At 35.7% G+C, this 21,288-nt stretch overlaps 1 protein-coding gene across 2 annotated transcripts in view; it reads left to right on the top strand.

The window, feature by feature from the left end:
* The window catches only part of TAX1BP1 (Tax1 binding protein 1), an 88,179-nt gene that overhangs the window by 57,934 nt on the left and 8,957 nt on the right, over positions 1–21,288 (top strand). For both annotated transcript variants that reach the window (XM_030857413.2, XM_030857416.2), the window contains exons 12-16: positions 312–409; positions 3,782–3,907; positions 6,516–6,587; positions 16,493–16,676; positions 17,032–17,180. In XM_030857413.2, coding sequence (XP_030713273.1) covers positions 312–409; positions 3,782–3,907; positions 6,516–6,587; positions 16,493–16,676; positions 17,032–17,180 — 629 coding nt within the window. The remainder of the gene's footprint in view (positions 1–311; positions 410–3,781; positions 3,908–6,515; positions 6,588–16,492; positions 16,677–17,031; positions 17,181–21,288) is intronic.

Raw genomic sequence — 21,288 nt, 5'->3', positions numbered from 1 at the left:
TTTCCTATATATCTATTAAGTATATAGAGAACAATTTCTGTGCCATTTTAGAACTATTTTTAGCTAGTTAAAAAATAATGATTTTTCAAATTATTGAATGAAAAAATTAAAATTAAAAAAATTCTCATCTAATGTTTATATTGTCCTCTATTTAGAGTATTAATAGATGGTTTAAAATAGATGTTTCTCTCCTTTAGTATTCCATTTATTATATTTCACAGTATACTGACCCTCAAGTTATTCTGGCCAAGAAGATAATACAAGGATCAAAATAATTTTTAATAATCTTTTAATTTTCTTCCTTGTTATAGCTGAGATAGATTTTGACAATCTAACTAAGGGACAAGTCTCTGAAATGACCAAAGAAATTGCTGCAGAAAAGTATAATAAATGTAAACAACTCTTGCAGGTAAGCTAGCTCTCTTGTAAGATAAAGATTTATCAAATGTAATGGCTTAGCTTATCTTTATTGTTTTGATTGATGGGTATCCCAGGGTTTCTTTTTTATACCCATATGCTGATATTTAGTTTCACTTTTGAGATGATAAGTGGAGGTTGTTCTGTGTACCTGTTCTTGTAGGCATGTGTGTAAAATCATGATCCTTGGGAATTCCTTGGTGGTCCACTGGTTAGGATTCGGCACTTTCACTGCCGTGGGCCTGGGTTTGATCCCTGGTTGGGGAACTAAGATCCCACAAGCTGCACAGCATGGGCCAAAAAAAAAAAAAAAAACACGATCCTAAAACTGTTGTTTTCTGTTACCCTGATGTCCTTCTCTTGATAATGGACAAGTGATTAATTGAGGTTGCTGTTGGATATTGTCTGTCTTCTTCTTCTGATAAGGATACATGAAAAATGTTTGAACTGCATAAAAGGGAAGTATTGTTTTTTACACTTACTGTAATAATAGCAAAGACTTTCACCACATCCTAAAGTGACTAGATTTGTAAAGTGGAAAAAAAGGAATGGTACCCAAATGAGTGGTTGCCTTTATGGTATTATTTTGATTATATTAAACTATTATTCAAACATTTAAGTTTTGCAACTTCCTAGTAGTATTCACTCCTGGAGTATTTAAAGGACAAAGGGAAAATACTTATTTGTACCTGATTTGGGGAAGAGAGGAAAAGATGTTTTGTGTATGTTTTTCATTCGTTCAATTAAATATTTTTTTGTGTGTTTGTTTCTCTGTTCATGTGGAGAGGAGAGGGATAATTTTTAGAGCCATATAAGGAAATTCATATATTATTATAGTAATTAACTTAAAATATTTTATGTTACTGTCTTGATAATATTAGTTTAATGTAATCCTTTAATCAGACTTTGAACTGAACATTTTTGTTGCTTCAGAAGATCCTTCTGTAGAGGGTTGATTAGAACAGTTTTACCCTGAGGTCAAAGTAGTTGCTTATAAGGGACTAACCTATTTTTTAGTAAGTATGAAACAATTTTGGATGAATATTTTTTAAAATCTCATTATATAGTATTATTGAAAGGAAGATAGAGTATTCTTTCAAGCTAGAAACTTCCTCAAGGTAATTTTTTTTTTTTTACAACTGTGTTGTAGTACAGTTGAAATTCAGTAAACTGCATATATTTAAGGTCTGCAGTTTGTTCAGTTTTGCTATATATATATATATATGTATATACTTGTGGAACTATCACAGTGTCAAGCTAATGAACATTTCCATTACTCCATTAGCTTTTTTGTACTCATTTACAACTCATCCCTCCCTCTCTCACCACTCCTGGGAAACCATTGGCTTGCTTTCTGCCACTATAGATTAGCCTATCTTTTGTCCCGTTTCTATAAATGGAATCATATGGTATGTTCTTCTTTTCCTGTCCCCTTTTAGCACAGTTATTTTGAGATTTGTTTATGTTGTTGCTTGTTATTGGTAGTTTATTCCTTTGTTTGTTTGTTTTTTAATACATTTTATTTATTTAAAAAAATTTTAACATCTTAATTGGAGTATAATTGCTTTACAATGGCGTGTTAGTTTCTGCTTTATAACAGAGTGAATCAGTTATACATATACATATGTTCCCATATCTCTTCCCTCTTGCATCTCCCTCCCTCCTACCCTCCCTATCCCACACCTCTAGGTGGTCACAAAGCACGGAGCTGATCTCCCTGTGCTATGAGCTGATCTCCCTGTGCTATGCGGCTGCTTCCCACTAGCTATCTGTTTTACATTTGGTAGTGTATATATGTCCATGCCACTCTCTCACTTTGTCCCAGCTTACCCTTCCCCCTCCTCGTGTCCTCAAGTCCATTCTCTAGTAGGTCTGTGTCTTTATTCCCGTCTTGCCCCTAGGTTCTTCATGACCATTTTTTTTTAGATTCCATATATATGTGTTAGCGTACGGTATTTGTTCTTCTCTTTCTGACTCACTTCATATAGTTTATTCCTTTTTATTGTGAGTTCATCTTCTGCCATTTAAAAAATTGGGTTCATCTTATTATTGAGTTGTAAGTGTTCTTTATTCCAGATACAAGTCCTTTGTCAGATATGTGGGGTAAATATTTTCTCCCAGTCTGTGGCTTGCCTTTTTATTTCCTTAATGGTGTTTTTAGAAAAAATTTTAGTTTTGCTGAAGTACAGATTATCAATTTATTGTTTATGTGTTCTTTGTATGTTCTAAGAAAACATTTACTACTCCAACTTGTAAAGATTTTCTCTTGTTTTCTAGAAGTTTTGTAGTCTTAGGTTCTTTTAGGCCTGTTAACCATTTTAAGTTTATTTTTGTGTATGGTGTGAGGTGTGGTATGTATAGTAAGGATATTTAATTGATCCAGCATTATTTGTTGAAAAGACTTTTCTCCATTGAATTGCTCAAAGCATAAAGCATATATTTTTTCTTTTCTTTTTTTTTTAATTAAAAAAAATTTTTTTATTGGCCTTGTTGCATGGCTTGTGGGATCTTCGTTCCCTGACCAGGGATCAAACCTGTGCCCCCTGCAGTGGAAGCGTGGAGCCCTAACCACTGGACCGCTGGGGAAGTCCCTTGTCATGTTTTAAAACTCCATTCTTTTAACATTCTGGGTTGTAGAGAAGAGCAATGTATAAGAAATCCTTCTAAAGATTGTCTTTATCAGGAAATCCCAGAGTTTTAATTATTAATATATGGAAACAATAGCATTATAAATATGTGATTTTTATTATGTCCTTTGCAAAAGTAATGTGTGCTTATTGTGAAATCTTACGGTGTTACAGAAATGAAAAATAAAGGTGGTAAAAAGTACCATTTTGATCCTGATCCCCAGATAAAAGGGCTATTAATATTTTATTTATGGAATTCCTTGGCAGTCCAGTGGTTAGGACTTCGAGCTTTCACTGCCAAGGGCCCGGGTTCATTCCTTGGTCAGGGAACTAAGATCCCACTAGCTGTGTGATGTGGCCAAAAAAATAAATTTGGTTTATTTTTTCTACATATACTACATAGACATCATATAAAATTGTGTTAAACAGCTTGTAAAGCAGAAATGGGATTATACTATATATTCTGTTTTTGCAACTTGATATTTTCAATTAATGTATTTTGCCATTTTTCCTTGTTAATTTTTAGATCACTTTGTTCTTTTTCAATAAATATATTCTGTTCCACTGTATGGATATAAAATGATTTGTCCAGTCTTCCACTGACAGACATTTTGGTTATTTCAGTTTTTATACCTTTACAACAGTGTTATAATAAGCATTCAGCACAAGTATGTTTGTATAGATATTAGCTGTATATGGATTTAAAATCTTTTGGTAATTATACTTACTTCATTTAGGATGAGAAAACAAAATGCAATAAATATGCTGATGAACTTGCAAAAATGGAGCTGAAATGGAAAGAACAAGTGAAAATTGCTGAAAATGTGAAACTAGAACTAGCTGAAGTAGAGGAGAATTACAAAGTAAGTTTACTATTCGTATAACTTGAGGCATAGTACCTGATACTTTTGAAAATGTGCTATCTATAATTTGGTCAATCTAATGTAAAGTTTCAACATGGGTAATTGGGATAGTATTTTCGTGTATAGATAAAAATGTACTATGTATTTAGTTATGTTGAATACAGTTCATTAACTATGAACTGAGAAAATAGATACCCATATGCATTGCCATTGTGGCTTTCATTTTGCAGATTCAGATGGCTGTTGAAATTATATCTTTAAATCATGCTTCGTTTTTAAGATGAAAGTCATCATTTCATATTCCTTGTTCACTTAATTATGAATGTGTTTGTAAAATTATTCTAGGGCCTTGGTGGTTTTTTTGGGAGTGTAATAAGATAGGATCAGTAATTTTAAAAATTTATGTAAAGGTTTTAAAATTTATCACCAAAATGTGTTACTTGTGATCCTAAATGAGATACTGCAGAGTAAGCAATACAGTCTTAATTAATGAAGATTATTTTTGCCAATTTAACATTAGGCAACAAACAAGCCTGAATGCTAAATGATATTTGTAAAAATGTTGGAGAAAAAAATTAGTAGGCTGTCTAGCTAATTAATAAGTGGAAAGACATTTTCCCTCTAAGTAATAAAATGTAATCTTAAGTATTTTAAGGTATGTGCATGTGTGTATAATTGGCATTTTTTTGTGTGTGTGACTAAAGGCCTGGAAATTCTAAATGATTTAAATTTGCTCTGTCATAGCTGATTGTACCTATAATCTAATTTTAAAATATAACATTCTTAAAGACACCAAGAATTACTTTGTTTGGATTGGTACAGGCTAAGGTAATTTAACTGCTTGATCCTTTTTTATCTTCATCTGCTGTCAGAATGAAATTTTGAAACTTACTTCATGAGGTTTTTGTTGTTCCTGGGATCACTGTGAATATTGTTTTTATTGCCTGGGAACTTCTGTTATTATTAAAAAGTATGAATACTGAATTTATATGAAACTTTATTTTTGCAGATTGATTAGGAAAAATAATTTAGTAAATATTTATTGAAGCCTATTAAATATAAAGCACTGTTAGCTATAATGTGGGTGATCATATAAGTAAGGCACAATGCTATGCTTAAGGAGTTTATAATCTAGTAAGGAGTGCTAGAAGTGTAATCATGATATTCAAAACTCTTTCACATTCACAACCTAGGTAATCATCTTTCAAACCCATGGGAAGCTAAATAATACTTTTATTTCATTAATGATAAAAATTAACATCGAGATTAAACAACATATTTAAGGTTGTACAACTGGTGATGGTGCTTGGCTTTTTGTTTAGTGCCTTTCCCCTTATTTTGTGCTGCTTAGACACAAATACCACGAGACAAGGCAAAATGTGATGAAGTTCTACATAAGCTATAAGTCCAAGTACTTTAGGGCTGTTTCCAGTGGAATATTTAGGAGTTAGGTATTATGGAGAAACTAGACCTGTGAAAGACCAAACAGGAGGGGAGGATAAACAGAGCTGGGAAAAGAAAGAAACATCTTTCTAAACAGATGGAAAAGCATTACAGGTTTGGAGGTCAGAAGTAGAGAGCATAATCTGGGAGCTGTGACAGTCTTGAGTAATAGGACTTCAGTATCTGTGATGGAGTAGATAGATGTGAAAGATAGGTTGAAGCCAGATTTGGGGGGACTTAAACTGGAATGTGGGTGCTATTTGCTGTTAAGAATTTTCTAGGAGAAAAGGGACCCAACCAGAGTGGGTCTTTATGAAAATAATTTGGTAGCACTGAGAGGATTTACAGGTGGGAAGGGTTTTTGAAGGTAAGAAAATTAGGTACAAATATTCTTAGAATGAATTGATAAAGGATACCTTCCCCAATCACCTACCATTGAATCTATCAAGGAAAGCCTTAGGGAAAAACCATTGAAGAATAGTTTTATTTGTATCCATAATGCTTATGCTGTAATAGGCAAATAATGGGTAGTTGTTGAATAAATGAAAGACTTGGAGACTGAAAATGTTGAAGAGTAGAGGAAGAGGAGAAGGAGTGTTTAATATAGTTTCCTAGCTTCAATCACAGTGGGCTCTGAGATTAATAATATCAGTTAACAAAAGTATGAAAGTAGGTTTGGGACATTTTACCCTTACAGTGCAGAAGGACAACAGTGAAAACATGTTTACCCATCAATTAAAAAGGCAGATTCGGATCTTGGGAAAGAGAGTGTGGCACATGAGTTAATATTTGTGGTTTATTCATATGAGCATGATTGTTGAAGGCATAGAAGAAAGGGAGTTTACAGAGAATGTAGAGAGAAGAAGCCAAAGAAGAAACTTTGGAGAATACCTATATTTGTAATGGTGAAGAAGCAGACTTTAAAAAAAGAGCATGAGAGGATGACAGTGTTGGTGCAGTTTCACATAAACCGGGGGAGAAGCTTTAAGAGTAAGGGAAGTTAGTCAATAATGACAGGTAATTCAGAGATGTCAAAGAATAAGAACAAGGAAAATACATGGATATGGTAATAGGAATTATTTTGATAGAATGGTATAAACTAACTCTTGAAGGATAAGGAGAGAGTAGATGATGAAAAATAATGATAATTTCTTTCTCTCTTCAGCTTCAGTTGGCAGAGAAGGACGAAAAGATAAATGGTCTAACTTCATATTTGGAAAACCTCTCCAGGGAGAAGGTATTGAACAGTGTACTTAAAAAAAAGTTTCATATGACACTGAATGATAATACAGCTTTATGAAGGGACACACATTTTACAGTTATGTAAGGGTGATTTTTTTTTTTAAAGTTAAATGACTAAAGAAAAGACAAACAGGTGTTAAGACTTTTAGGTGGAAAATGGTTTTAGTTAAATAATATTTAAAATTATTTTGTTAGGAGAAAAATGCTCAAGTGTTGAAACTTAGTTTGATTTTTGTTACATAGTTTGTATTTAACAAACAATTTTACAGTGTTCAAATTTAAGAGAACAGTAAACAAATTTAAAATTATGACTAATGTATTTATCTGGTTTTCTTTTGTAATAGGAAATATTTTAGAAGTTGTTTAATGATTTGTAGCGTAACCTAACATTCAGAGCATACATTTATAATATAAAATATGCTGTAGTGCAACATTTCTCACAGTATGGTCTGTGATCCTTTGGGGATCCCCATCCCCTTTCAGAGGTCTACAAAGATAAAACGGTTTTCGTAATATTACAGTATTTGCTTTTTTCCCTATTCTGTTACATTTGCACTGTTGGTATAAAAGCAGTGGTGGGAAAACTGCTGGTGTACTAATATTGAAACAAGGCAGTGGCACCAAACTGCACTAGTAGTTACTGTATTCATCCTAACCATGCGTTCACAATTTAAAAAAAAAAAAAGTTTCACTTAAGATGATGAAACAGTAAAATACTAATTTTATTGAAGCTTGACCCTGGGGGGTGTTTTAAATATTCTGTGTGATGAAATAGGAAGTACTCCCAAAGCACTTTTGCCTAATGAAGTAAAGTGGCATTAAAGTACCTTTAAAGGTAAAGCACTGTGTGATTGAGTTCTAAGCTGAACTAGCCTCTTTTTACATGGTACATCATTTCTATTTTAAAGAATGGCTAATAGACAAAATTTGGTTATTCAGCCTAGGGTATTTGGCAGATATTTTCTTGAAAAGAAGGGAAGTGAGCCTGACTTTTTTTTTTTTTTTTTTTTTTGCTGTACGTGGGCCTCTCACAGTCATAACTTATTATAAGCTAAACAAAAGTTAGCAGAGCTTGTGCCTTTGTGGGGAAAGGTCAACCATATATATAGAATGCCACGGACTAGATTATCTTGAATACCTTTTTCACATTATGTTCATATAATTTCATTTAATATAGTTTGTTAGGGTACCACATTTTTTTTTAAATTAATTTTTATTGGAGTATGGTTGCTTTACAATGTATTTGTTAAAACACAGATTTCTGGCTTCCAGTCCCAGAGTTTCTGATTTGTAGGTCTGGGGTGGGGCTTGAGATTTGCACATTTGACAAGTTCCTGACGCTACTGGTCTGGAGACCACACTTTGAGAACTGTTGTAGTCACTCGGGCCTTACAACTCATGAATTGCTTTCTTGTTTCAGGGCCCTTGTTCATGTACTTTGCTAGGAATATTCTTGCCTACAATTTTTTGTAAACTTTTTTTTTTTAAAGAAGAATTTTTTTGGCCGCGCCATGTGGCATGTGGGATCTTAGTTCCCCAAGCAGGGATCAGACCTGTGCCCCCTGCAGTGGAAGCACGGAGTCTTAACCACTGGACCGCCAGGGTAGTCCCAGAAGAATTTAAACATATGTAAGAAGAGAATAATATAACGAACTCTGTTGTACTTCTCACCTAGCAATCAACAGATGTTACTTTGTGGCATCGTATTTTAATTTTCTTTAAGTCTTTTTTTTATTGAATTTGTTACAGTATTGCTTCTGTGTGTTTTTTTTTTAAATAATTATTGAGCACCTACTATATTCCAAGTTATTTATTTATTTTGGGCTGTGTTCGGTCTTAGTTTCTGTGTGAGGGCTTTCTCTAGTTGTGGCGAGCGGGGGCCACTCTTCAACGTGGTGCGCGGGCTTCTCACTGTCGCGGCCTCTCTTGTTGTGGAGCATAGGCTCCAGATGCGCAGGCTCAGTAGGTGTGGCTCACGGGCCTAGTTGCTCCGCGGCATGTGGGATCTTCCCAGACCAGGGCTTGAGCCTGTGTCCCCTGCATTGGCAGGCAGATTCTCAACCGCTAGGCCATCAGGGAAGCCCCCTTGCTTCTGTTTTGGTTTTTTGGTTTTTTTTTTTTTTTGGCCGTGAGGCATGTGGGATTTTAGCTCCCTGACCAGGGATCGAACCCACACCCCATGCATTGGAAGGCAAAGTCTTAATCACTGGACCGCCAGGGAAGTCCCGGTGCCATCTTATTTTATCTGTTCAACCATAATTCCCTTCTCTCTTCCGCCAGTGGTATTTTTTCAAGTATATCCCATAATTCCTATTATCTTCCTCTGAATATTTAACTATTCCTACTACTCTTGACTTATTCTTTAAGTCTCAGATTAAATCTCTCTTTTTCAGAGAGGACTTCTTTGACCTCTCAGTCTAAATTAGGTACCTTTATTAAACCTGGGAGCTATACTTTTATTTTATAGCACCATAATTTGTAGTTAATATTTCTGTGCTTATTTCTCTTAACAACTCCCTTTGCTTAATTGTAAGGTCCATGAAGAAGAGGGATTATGTTTATTTTATTCACCACTGTATTTGCAGGCTCTAGTACAGTGCCTGATATTTGAAGTTAAATATTTGTTGAATGACTAAACAAGTTAATGGGGCAAACATAATTTATAGCATTTGCTTATAAAAATATTTGGTAAAAGAAATGTAGTGGGATCAGCAGTTTTATTGTCAATTAATCCCCTGCCCTGTCAGGAATACAATAGAAGTAGGCCAGTTTGCTTTCTACTTCCTGTCTTCTTGAGTTACTCTTGATTTCCCTGCTACTGACACTGTAGTTTTATATTACTTCTAACGGCTCTATTTATAAGAATTTCTGTTTGCTATTTCAGCAACTTGCTTCATGTTTGTCTTCTCCCCCAGTGTTTCTCAGTACCCTCACTCCTACCACAATCCTCTGCAGAGTTAGAATTAAGTCCTTTTTGTTAAGCACTGAAACCTACATCCAGACAGTGCCTGGAATGAACCAAGTGATCATTAAGCATTAGTTGAGTGAGCAAATGACAAAATGGATATATCACCATCTAACAGAATGTGTATTTTACTTATTTTGTTTCTTGTCCATCTGCCCTGCTCTAGATAAAGACTTCACGTGGGCAGGAATTTTTGTGTGTTTTGGTTATTCCTAAATCTCTAGTGCCTGCTGCATATTAGATACTCAAAAAATATTGAACATATGTGTGGATAAAAACTCACTATAAAAAAAAAACTCACTATAGTTTTTTTAAGTAACTAGCTCCCTAATATTATAAAAATATATATTTTAAAAATAACTTTTAATAGTATGAAGTAATTTAGGATTAAAAACCCTACCAATTTAAATTTATTTAGAAACTTAATATACCTTAAAGTATCATATTTTTGCATGTCATTCCAAAACCACTATTTAGAATTATCATTTTCATACTATTTCAGATATTCTGTATAAGCCCTTTACTAGAAATATGAAAAGGGACGAGTAAAGAAAATAATAAAGCACAAACACAATGGCAAATAATGATAAAAATGATGGTGGGAAGTACTTTATTAACGATTACCAGAGAAAAAATTAAAATAAAAAAATTTTTTAAAGTAAAACTATTTCAAAATGTTGTTTAACATCAGGTACCTGACTAGCGATTTTTCTGAATCATTTCATATTTCCAGATGATCTGCTTCCTTTTTAAGAATAGAAGAGTAATATTTGTATATACTTATAAATGATTAATGGAAGGTGTCTTGAGTATATCTGTGATGTTTTGTGGGTGACAAAATTAAAGGTACTGCAACTGTTGCTGTGTTTTTTTGCCTACATTCATAATTGAAGAAAATGCTAAATTTCAGTTAGAAGTTAGTGAAAAGATATAAACTTTTTTTTTTTCATCTAAGTTTATGGATTTCCTGAATTCTAAACATGGATCCTTTTGGAGTGGGGAGGCATGCATTGTGAATACAAATTTAAGAATCTTCTCTAAGTCAAGAGTTCAGTCTTCTAATTTGCCAAACAACCTAATCATAACTATTTTGTCCATGTTCCTGTGTTCTGTTCACCCTGCCTCCAGTTTACCCCATGAGGAATCAAAGCTGCTTATTCCTCCTTTTCTTACCCTTATACTATTTGCAGAGGATTTATTTCATCTTTGATGGTAGTGGAGTGGAGTATGAACCTAGAGGAAACTCTATTAGGTTGGAATTCTCCATGAAGTTCCTTGGCTCTATCAGTGCATGCATAAATGTTTTGATGAAATCCTTGACTCCATTTAAGTAGTTTATTGTTTGCTTACAGAAGAACTTAACCATGCTCCTTTAAATTGATTTGCTTACACTTTTTTTTTTTTTTTTTGGTGGTACGTGGGCCTCTCACTGTTGTGGCTTCTCCTGTTGCGGAGCACAGGCTCCAGACGCGCAGGCTCAGCGGCCATGGCTCACGGGCCTAGCCACTCGGCGTCATGTGGGATCGTCCCAGACCGGGACACGAACCTGCGTCCCCTGCTTTGGCAGGTGAACTCTCAACCACTGCGCCACCAGGGAAGCCCTGCTTACACTTTTGTAGAAGTATTTTATCGTCTCTTAACTCTTTTGCTGCTTTCATGCCCTTTTTTCACTTTTCTTGAATCATCTTTGAAATATTTTAAAAATTTACTCTCTCCCTTTTTCTCTCTGCACATTTCCACTTAAACATCCTGAATTATTATAGTGGTATGTCAGGGGTTTTTGAGTCTTGACAGGAGATGAGGGAACATCCATTGAGGGCCTGCTGTGTTCTAAACACTCCCCTCATTTCTCAGTACTCTGAGGCCTGGGAAAGGTAAGTTCCTCAGGGTTATTTGTGCTGGAGCTGATGAGCAAATTCTGGTCTGACTCCTATCAACCATGTCATGCTGCCCCCCTGATTATTTGTTTCTACTTTCAACTGTGCCCAGTATAGTTTTGCTAGATTAACGTTGCTAAGGACCATTTCAGTGTGTTATTATTGTTCAAGAACTGTTAGGCCCATTGTAGTAAACTGTATGACACATCTGGCACATTTGCCCTTCAACCTGTGTTTTTAGCTGCATTTCTTCTACTCTTAACATGCATCCTGTGTTCTAAGTAAATCATTCACTTCCCAATCCTGCAATATGTTATATTTCATATGCCTTCTGTACTCTTTTCACGTACTTCGGAAGAACATTTAATTCCCATTTCTCTTTTCAAACCTAAATTGACTTGCATTTTTCATGTTTACCAGTTTTGCTTTCAATGATAATGACTTATTCTATTTGAAGGCCACTTACTCTATTTTAAGGTCATTTTATAGGTAAAAATTTGTTAACATAGAGTGTCATCTCTACTCCCAAGGGATGACAATCAGCAAAACCAGCTGAATTTTACTTTACAGATGAAAATTTTCATCCTTGTATCTTTGGTAATATTTTTGGTTGAATTCTTTAATTTTAATTTTTCAAGTTTTTTTTTTTTTTTTGGATGTGGACCATTTTTAAAGTCTTTTTCGAATTTGTTACAATATTGCTCTGTTTTATGTTTTGTTTTTCTGGCTGTGGGGCATGTGGGATCTTAGCTCCCCGACCAGGGATTGAACCTGCACCCCACCGGCATTGGAAGGCGAAGTCTTAAGCACTGGACTGCCAGGGAAGTCCCTGGTGCAATTTAAATATGATAAAATTCTCTCATTTTAAGTGCAATTTGATGAATTTTGGCAAATACATATAGTTCTCTACCATTACATTCAAACTATAGAATGTTTTATTTCTGCACATAGTTCCCTCATGCTCATATGTAGTCTATTCCTCCAGCTACCCCTAGTCCCAGACAACCACTGTTCTGCTTTCTGTTACTCTGTAGTTTTACTTTTTCTAGCATTTCACATAAATGTGGTCATACAGAATTTATTCACTAATTGATAGATGTTAATCATTTTACCAGCTGATGGGCATTCAAATTATTTCTCATGTTTTGCTGTTACGAGTAATGCTGCTCTGAACATTCTCTTACAAGTTTTTTTTTGTGGACATGTGTTTTCATTTTTCTTGAGTAGATACCTAGGAAGGGAATTGCTGGCTTATATGGTATATAAGTGTATGTTTTTAAGAAACACCCAGATTGTTTTCCAGAAAGGCTGTACACTTTTCATTCCCACCAGCAGTGTGTGAGCATTCCAGTCACTAGCCCTTGGTATTGTCAGTTTTTAATTCTAGTCGTTCTAGTGAGTGTGTCAGGTTACCTCATTGTGGTTTTAGTTTTAATTTCTCCGACGGCTAGTGTTTTTTTAATTATTTTTTTTTAATGTTAAACTTAAAAAATTTTTTTAATTGAAGTATAGTTGATTTATAATATTGTGTTAGTTTCAGGTGTACAGCATAGTGATTCAGTATTTTTGCAGATTATATTCCATTATAGGTTATTACAAGATAATGGGTATAATTCCCTATGCTACACAGTAAATCCTTGTTGCTTATCTATTTTGTATATAGTAGTTTTTATCTGTAATCTCATACCCCTAATTTGTCCCTCCCACCTCCCCTCTCTCCTTTGGTAACCACGTTTGTTTTCTATATTTGTGAGTCTGTATTGTGAGTCTATATTATTTTTTAGATTCCACATATTAGTGATACTATACATATAGTATTTGTCTTTGACTTATTGAATCAAGTGCACACGTGGACACACACACACACACACACACACACACACACACACATCTTCTTAATCCAGTTGTCTGTTAATGGGCACTTGGATTACTTCCATGAATACCTTTGCTATTTTAAATAGTGCTGCTATGAACATTAGGGTGTATGTATCTTTTAAGATTAGTGTTTTCATTTTTTCCAGATAGTCCCCGATGACTGACTGGTGATGCTCGACATCTTTTCGTGTGCCTACAGGCCATTCATATATATTCTTTTGTGAAGTGTCTGTTCAGATCTTTCACCTGATTCTTTATTGGGTTATCTTTTTTGGATTTAAGAGTTTTAAAAAATATATTCCACGTACAATTTCTATGTTATATATTTTGGAAATATTTTCTCCCAATTTGTGGTTTGCCTTTTCATTTTTAAAAATACTATCTTTTGAAGAGCAAAAGCTTCTAATTCTGAAGTAGTACAGTTTAGCAATATTTTTCTTAATGGTTCATGCTGTATGTGTCCTATCTGAAATTTTTGCCTAACCCAGGGTTACAGAGATTTTCTCCTATTTTTTAATCCGGTATATTTTATAGTTTCAGCTCTTAGGTTTAGATTTATGATCTACTTAAAATTAATTTTTGTGTAAGGAATGATATGTAGTTAAAATTTTTTTATTTGTATGCAGATATCCAGTTTTTTTGCATCATATATTTAAAAGAACATGTTTTTCCTCCATTGTATTACTTCTGCATCTTTGTTGAAAATTAATTGACAAGAGTATGGGTATATTTTTGGGATCTCTTTTCTGTTTTATTGATTTATATTGGGGTCAGCATACTAAGGCCTACATCCAAATTTGACTTGTGGCCTGTTTTTGTAAATAAGGTTTTATTAAAGCATATTGCCATGCCCATTCATTTTTAGGTGTTGTCTATGACTGCAATAGCAGAGAGAGATTTGAGTAGTTGTGACAGAGACTATGTGTCCTACAAAGCTGAAAATATCTACCATCAGGACCTTTATGGAAAGTTTGCCTACCCCCGGTCTGTTTATCCTTAGGCTAAGACTGTACTCAGTTGATTACTATAGCTTTATAATAAGTCTGGAAATCAGATTGTGTAAGTCTTGAAGTTTGTTCTGCTTTTTAAAAATGGGCTGTTCAAGGACCTTTGTGTTTCCATGTACATTTTATAATCAGTTTGTCAGTTTATACAAAAGCCTGCTGGAATTTCGATTGGGATCGCATTGAATCTGTAGATCAATTTGGGGGGAATTAATAGCATAAAAATAAGTTTTCCAGTCCATGAATGTGGTATATTTCTCTATTTGCTGAGGCTCTCTTTAATTTCTCTCAGTAATGTTTGTGGCTTTTAGTTTATAGACCTTGCACATCTTTTGCTAAATTTATTCCTCAGTATTTAATTTTTATCTATGAATGTTACTATAAATAGAATTTTAAAAAATTTCATTTGCTGATATATGGTAGTACAGTTGGTTTTATATATTGACCTTATATACTGCAGCCTTGCTAAATTAACTCATTCTCCTAGTTCTAGTGTATTCCTTAGGATTTTCCACTTCTATGATGATATCATCTGTGAGTAAAGATGGTTTTACTTCTTCCTTTCCAGTCTGTCTGCCTTAATCTTAATCTTGCCTTAATCTTAACACTGTTTAGAACCTCCAGTATAGGGACTTCCCTGATGTTCCAGACTCTGCGCTCCCCCGTGCACAGGGCCTGGCTTTCATCCCTGGTCAGGAAACTAAATCCCGCATGCAGCAACTAAAAGATCCTGCACGCCGCAACGAAGATCCCGAGTGCTGCAACTAAGACCCGGTGCAGCCAAATAAATAAATATTAAGGGCTTCCCTGGTGGCGCAGTGGTTGAGGGTCCGCCTGCCGATGCAGGGGACACGGGTTCGTGCCCCGGTCCGGGAGGATCCCACATGCCGCGGAGCGGCTGGGCCCGTGAGCCATGGCCGCTGAGCCTGCGTGTCCGGAGCCTGTGCTCCGCAGCGGGAGAGGCCACAGCGGTGGGAGGCCCGCGTACCGCAAAAAAAAAAATTAAAAAAAAAAAAAGAAACTCCAGTATAATGTTGAATAGAAGTGGTTAGAACAGACATTTTTGCCTTAATATTTGATCTTAGGTAGAACCATTTAATTTTTCCCCATTAAGATTCACTGTAGGATTTTATAGATGTCTTTTTTTTTAAATCATGGATGCCTGTTGAATTTTATAAAATGTTTCTTCTTGAAGTTATTGAAATGATTGTATGCTTTTTTCCTTTAGTCTATGAACGTGTGATGAATTACATTGATTTTTGGATGTTAAACTAAATTTGCATTCTTGTGATAAAACCCACTTGGTCATGATTTTTTTAAATTAATTTTGGCTGTGTTGGGTCTTTGTTGCTGCGTGTGGGCTTTCTCTAGTTGCAGCGAGCAGGGGCTGCTCTTTCTTGCGGTGCGAGGGCTTCTCATTGTGGTGGTTTCTCTTGTTGCGGAGCACGGGCTCTAGGCATTGTCTTTAGTTGTGACACACGGGCTCTAGAGCGCAGGCTCAGTAGCTGTGGCGCACAGGCTTAGTTGCTTCGCGTCATGTGGGATCTTCCCAGACCAGGGATCGAACTCATGTCCCCTGTATTGGCAGGCAGATTCTTAACCACTGTGCCACCACGGAAGTCCCAATGTATTATTTTCTAATATTGAATTTGATTTCTTAATTAAGTTAAGGATTTTTACATCAGTATTCGTGAGGGTCTGCAGTTGAGGTCTGCCGTTTTCCTGTGATGTCACTGGTTTGGGTATCAGGATAATACTGGCCTTGTAAAGTAAGCTGAGACTTTTTTTTCCTCTAGTTTTTGAAAGAATTTATACAAGATTAGTATTTTTTAAAATGTTCGATAGAGTTTACCAGGGAAGCAGTCTGAGTTGTTTTTTGTCTTGTGATTTTTACTAATAGCTAAGTTGTAAGAGATTCGCAATTTCCTCTCAATTAGCAATAAAAAAGGTACTTTATTGGCACAAATAAATTTGAAAATATATTGGGCTTTATCCTGCTTTCTGATTTTGTTAGATGTGGAAGGGACATTTATGAGAAGTTGAGAACCAGCCTTTCCAACTGTGTACTTTAAATATAATAGGGAAATCATTTTATTGTTATATTTTGGCTAAATACTTAATGCTCTTCTTGTTAAAAAATATTTGGTTGCTTATTCACCTTTGTTTTTGTTAATTTTAGGAACTTAAAAGGAGTATAGAAAATCAAGCAGAAAGGAAATTGGAGGGTCAGAATTCCCAGAGTCCTCAGCAGATCTCACAGTGTTTCAACACAAGCTCAGAGCAAAATGGTCATGTTCCTGCAGTGCCCGATACACAACCAGTTCTGCAGTTTGGTAATCCTTATGCAACACAGGAAACAAGAGGTTATTAAAATATTTTTGGTTGGGGTTAGCTGAATGTGGAGGTTTTTTTTGTTTGTATCTTCCTGGGATTAGAGAACTGTTGGTTATGATCAACTCTAATAGAAATCTTGCTTTATAATAAGCAGTTTTAATGTTTAACACTAACTGGCTTCATCTAGAAGCAGTACACCATGAATGAGGAGTCTATTTGCTTATTGCACATAGTTCTTATTTTTAAAGATCATTTGGGTTAAAAAAAAGACATTTTTTGGATACACTAAAGTGGTTCTTTATATTCTGTTCATCATAGCTATACACGGAGATTCTAATTTTAGTACCAGGTTTTTACCCTACCCTTCCAAAATTTTTATTTCAGATGGAGCAGATGGTGCTTTTTACCCAGATGAAATCCAAAGGCCACCTGTGAGAGTACCCTCTTGGGGACTGGAAGATAATGTTGTCTGCAGCCAGCCTGCCCGAAATCTAAGTCGACCTGATGGTTTAGAAGACCCTGAGGATAGTAAAGTAAATTGAATTTCTATTTTCTGAGCCTGTCCCTTTTATTTTTTGTCCTGTGTAGAGAGTTATGTGTGTGTAGAAAGAGAGAATGTGTATGCTCGTGTGTGCACATGATTGCTTACTTGATTTTTTGAAAAATCTGCTTGTATTTAAATTTGAAAAATCAACCATTAATATGCTTCAGACTTATACTTTAGGATTTATTGAGAGAATGACCTTAGAATATTGTAGTTATAAGATAGTTTAATTTTAAAAATTTTTTAAAAGTTGAGCTATAATTGACATATAACATGTTTCAGGTGTGCAACATAGCGATTCGGTATTTGTGTATATTGCAAAATGATCATAACAAGTCTAGTTAACATCCATCATCATACAGCTATAATTTTTTTCTTGTGATGAGAACTTTTAAGATCTACTCTCTTAGCAACTTTCAAATATACAATACAGTATTAACTGTAGTCACAGATAGTTTAATCTTAATTATCACAGAGTAATTTACTATATTCTTTTGATTGTAGATGTACCAGGTTGCAAGAAGCAAAGCGTTAATGACAGTGTTATGCTTTGGTGTGCATCTTTTCAGTTTTGCATTTATATCCCACTTTAAGTTATAAAGTGGACTCTTCGTTATCTTTAGCAAGAAAAAGGAAGAAGTGTGTGTATCATAGTTTTCTTTTTCAGAGAAATACTCTTGTAGACATCATTAGTATTTAATCTCTCAGCAGTACAGTACTGATGATAATTGAATCAGTTTACATGGCATGGCATTCTTTTTATTTCATTTAAGAGATTTCTTCACCATTTAATAGATCCTTTTCCTCATAGCAGCTTTTTGGATTTTCTGGTCATTAAGGTGTGTTTAAAAGAAATGCTTTATCATGCTCTTTGCAAGTACAGCGGTATCATGACCTGTTTCTCATTTAATCTAGTTTGCTGCATTTAATTGCTATTAACCTTTGCAGAAACTGATCAGTGTTCAGACAGGCATGATTTTAGCCCTAGTGCTCAACACCCATAATGGAGAAAAATGTATTTCTCTCTTCTGCCTTTTGGCCTCCTATATCCATTACTGGGAATAATTAGGAAAACTGTCAGAACTTTGGTAGCCTATATGAAGTCTAGAGTATCATCTTACTGCTTTATCACACCTTTACTTCACATTTTGCATATTTAATCTGATCATTCTTGGCACAGATGTTACATGTGACAAGCTCTTCTCTTCTGTAGTCATCTGCTTCAGTTTAATTAGTAGAGTGTTCTTTCTGATCTGTGTGCTTTGCCCTCCTGCAAACCCATGAGAAGCAGTGTTAGAGTCTTGTGCTCATTTGCTGACATGCTTAGATTTGGTAATGAGATGGAAGGGGTCTTAATAGGCACACCTTGGGTAATTGTATTTTGCTATCAGAGGATTTTTCACACTAGAAACTAATTTTTTTGCACATTCAGACCTTATTTTTTTAAAAAAATTCTTGTCATTACAACAACAAAAATCACTTGCAAATGAAGTGTTTTAGTTAAGTAGTTTTAGTTAGAATATAAAAAGCAGCTCTGAGTTGACCTGTTCCTTTTCTCTGGCTCTTTGCCCTGGAAGTATTTAACAGCCTGGGACCCAGTGCCTTTCAGTTGGGGTTGAAGCGGCTGCACTTCCAGGCCCCTTCAGTCACACCTACCATATCTCCTCCCTTCTGTACCAAAAACTTTCTGTCTCACTCCCCTTCACCTCATAGTTGTAATTATGATGATAGTGATGGCAATAGACATTTCTGTAGTTTTCTTGGACAGCTAATGCTTAACACTTTAAATATATTAACTCTTCATAGCTGTCCTATGAGGTAGAAACTATTACTATGTTTTATAATGGAGGAAACAGAGACAGACTACCTGGCTTGCTTGAAGTCATACAGCTGGTAAGCGTACAGCCTCATCAGTTTGGCTATGGAAGTTGTGGTTTTACCACCTATCAGCCTACCAAGTGGCTAAACCACAGGTTCCCAAACTTTCTCAGTTAATGGCACCTTTAGCATCTCAGTAGCCTCCTGCACAGTTTTTGGAACCATGGTCTAAACTCTTCCTACACAAAAACATCATTTTTGGACCAACACTATTGGTATCTCCTGGGAGCTTGTTAGAAATAAGGAACCTCTGGCTCCACTCCAGACCTACAGAGAATCAGACTGCATTTAACAAAGTCTTTCGGTGATCATGCGCTTAATAAAATTTGAGTTGCACTGGTCTAAGCTTCCTAAGGCCCATCAGGCAAGGTTGGATTACTTTCTCTTCCTTTAACACATATCCCACTTTCCAGTTGTTTTTATGCCTTTGTATAGTGTTTCCCTTTCACCTGACTAGCTTTACTTCTTTCCTTTCTCCTCTATCTCTGAAAGACTGAGGTTCACACATTCTGTTAATGTGTAGTTTGCGGCTTTCCACATGAATCCTTCACTATGAACCCCCCAATTGAAGACTGACAATTTTTGTATTTACATTTTTTTCTCATGAGGTTTTTAGTTTTTATTCTCAGAAGGATCTGTGGTTTTCAAAGGGGCTATGACTCCACAATTGTTGGGAATCACTGCTTTAAAGAATCAAGGCCTGTTTCCCATTGTCATGACACATGGAATTTTTGCCTTTCTTAAATTTTGCCATTTTTCATATGTTGTCTTATTTTTAAAATTTTACTTTGAATATAACCAGTATGTTTTCTGTTTACAAAAGTAGTATATAATTACAGCCAATTCACTTTTATCAAGACTGCCAAGACATTTATTTAAAATTAATTAATTTATTTTTGGCTGTGTTGGGTCTTCATTGCTGTGTGTGGGCTTTCTCTAGTTGCGGTGAGCGGGGGCTACTCTTCGTTGCAGTGCGTGGGCTTCTCATTGCGGTGGCTTCTCTAGGTGTAGAGCATGGACTCTAGGCACATGGGCTTCAGTAGTTGTGGTGTGCAGGCTCTAGAGCGCAGGCTCAGTAGTTGTGGCGCAAGGGCATAGTTGCTCCACGGCATGTGGGATCTTCCTGGACCAGGGATCGAACCCGTGTCCCCTGCATTGGCAGGCAGATTCTTAACCACTGCACCACCAGGGAAGTCCCCCAAGACATTTCAAAGGGGAAAGAATAATCATTTCAACAAATGGTGCTGGGACATTTGGATATCCATATGCAAAAAAATGAAATTGGACTTCTACCTCATACCATATACAAAAATTAACTCAAATTGAACCTAAATGTAAGAGCTAAAGTATAAAATTCAAAAGAAAACATAGAGATAGATCTTTGTGATGTTAGGCAATGGTTTCTTAGATATGACATCAAAAGCACAAGCAGCAAAGGAAAAAATAGATAAATTAGACATCATCAAAAGGATTACATGAGGGGCTTCCCTGGTGGCGCAGTGGTTTAGAATATGCCTGCCAATGCAGGGGACATGGGTTCAAGCCCCGGTCCGGGAAGAGCCCACATGCCACAGAGCAACTAAGCCTGTGTACCACAACTACTGAGCCTGCACTCTAGAGCCCACAAGCCACAACTACTGAAGCCTGTGTGCCTAGAGCCCATGCTCCGCAACAAGAGAAGCCACCGCAATGAGAAGCCCGTGCACTGCAATGAGGAGTAGCCCCCGCTCACCGCAACTAGCCTGTGTGCAGCAACAAAGACCCAACGCAGCCAAAAATAAAATAAATTTAAAAAAAAAGATTACATGAATTCTATATGTTCTGTTTTTTGTTTTTTTTTTAATACACACTTTGTTCTAGCTGATTGTGTATCTCTGGTTGGCATCTCTTTTTGTTTTTTTTTTTTTAAATATTTATTTATTTAGGCACGCCCGGTCTTAGTCGCGGCATGCGGGATCTTCGTTGCGACATGTGGACTCTTAGTTGCAGCATGCATGTGGGAACTAGCTCCCTGACCAGAGATCGAACCCAGGCCCCCTGCATTGGGAGTGTGGAGTCTTACCCACTGGACCACCAGGGAAGTCCCTGGTTGGCATCTCTTAATGCTGAATTTTACCTTCTCTATACCATATAGTACAATGCCTTTCATATACAGTAGAGTCTATTTAAATATTTGTGACTAACGATTTTAGCTAAAGAAATGCTTTTAATTATTTTTA

This window comes from Globicephala melas, chromosome 9, assembly GCF_963455315.2.
Source record: "Globicephala melas chromosome 9, mGloMel1.2, whole genome shotgun sequence".
NCBI lineage: Eukaryota > Metazoa > Chordata > Mammalia > Artiodactyla > Delphinidae > Globicephala > Globicephala melas.
The sequence above is the reverse complement of the archived record's forward strand: the minus strand, read 5'-3'. Positions and strand labels throughout refer to the sequence as shown.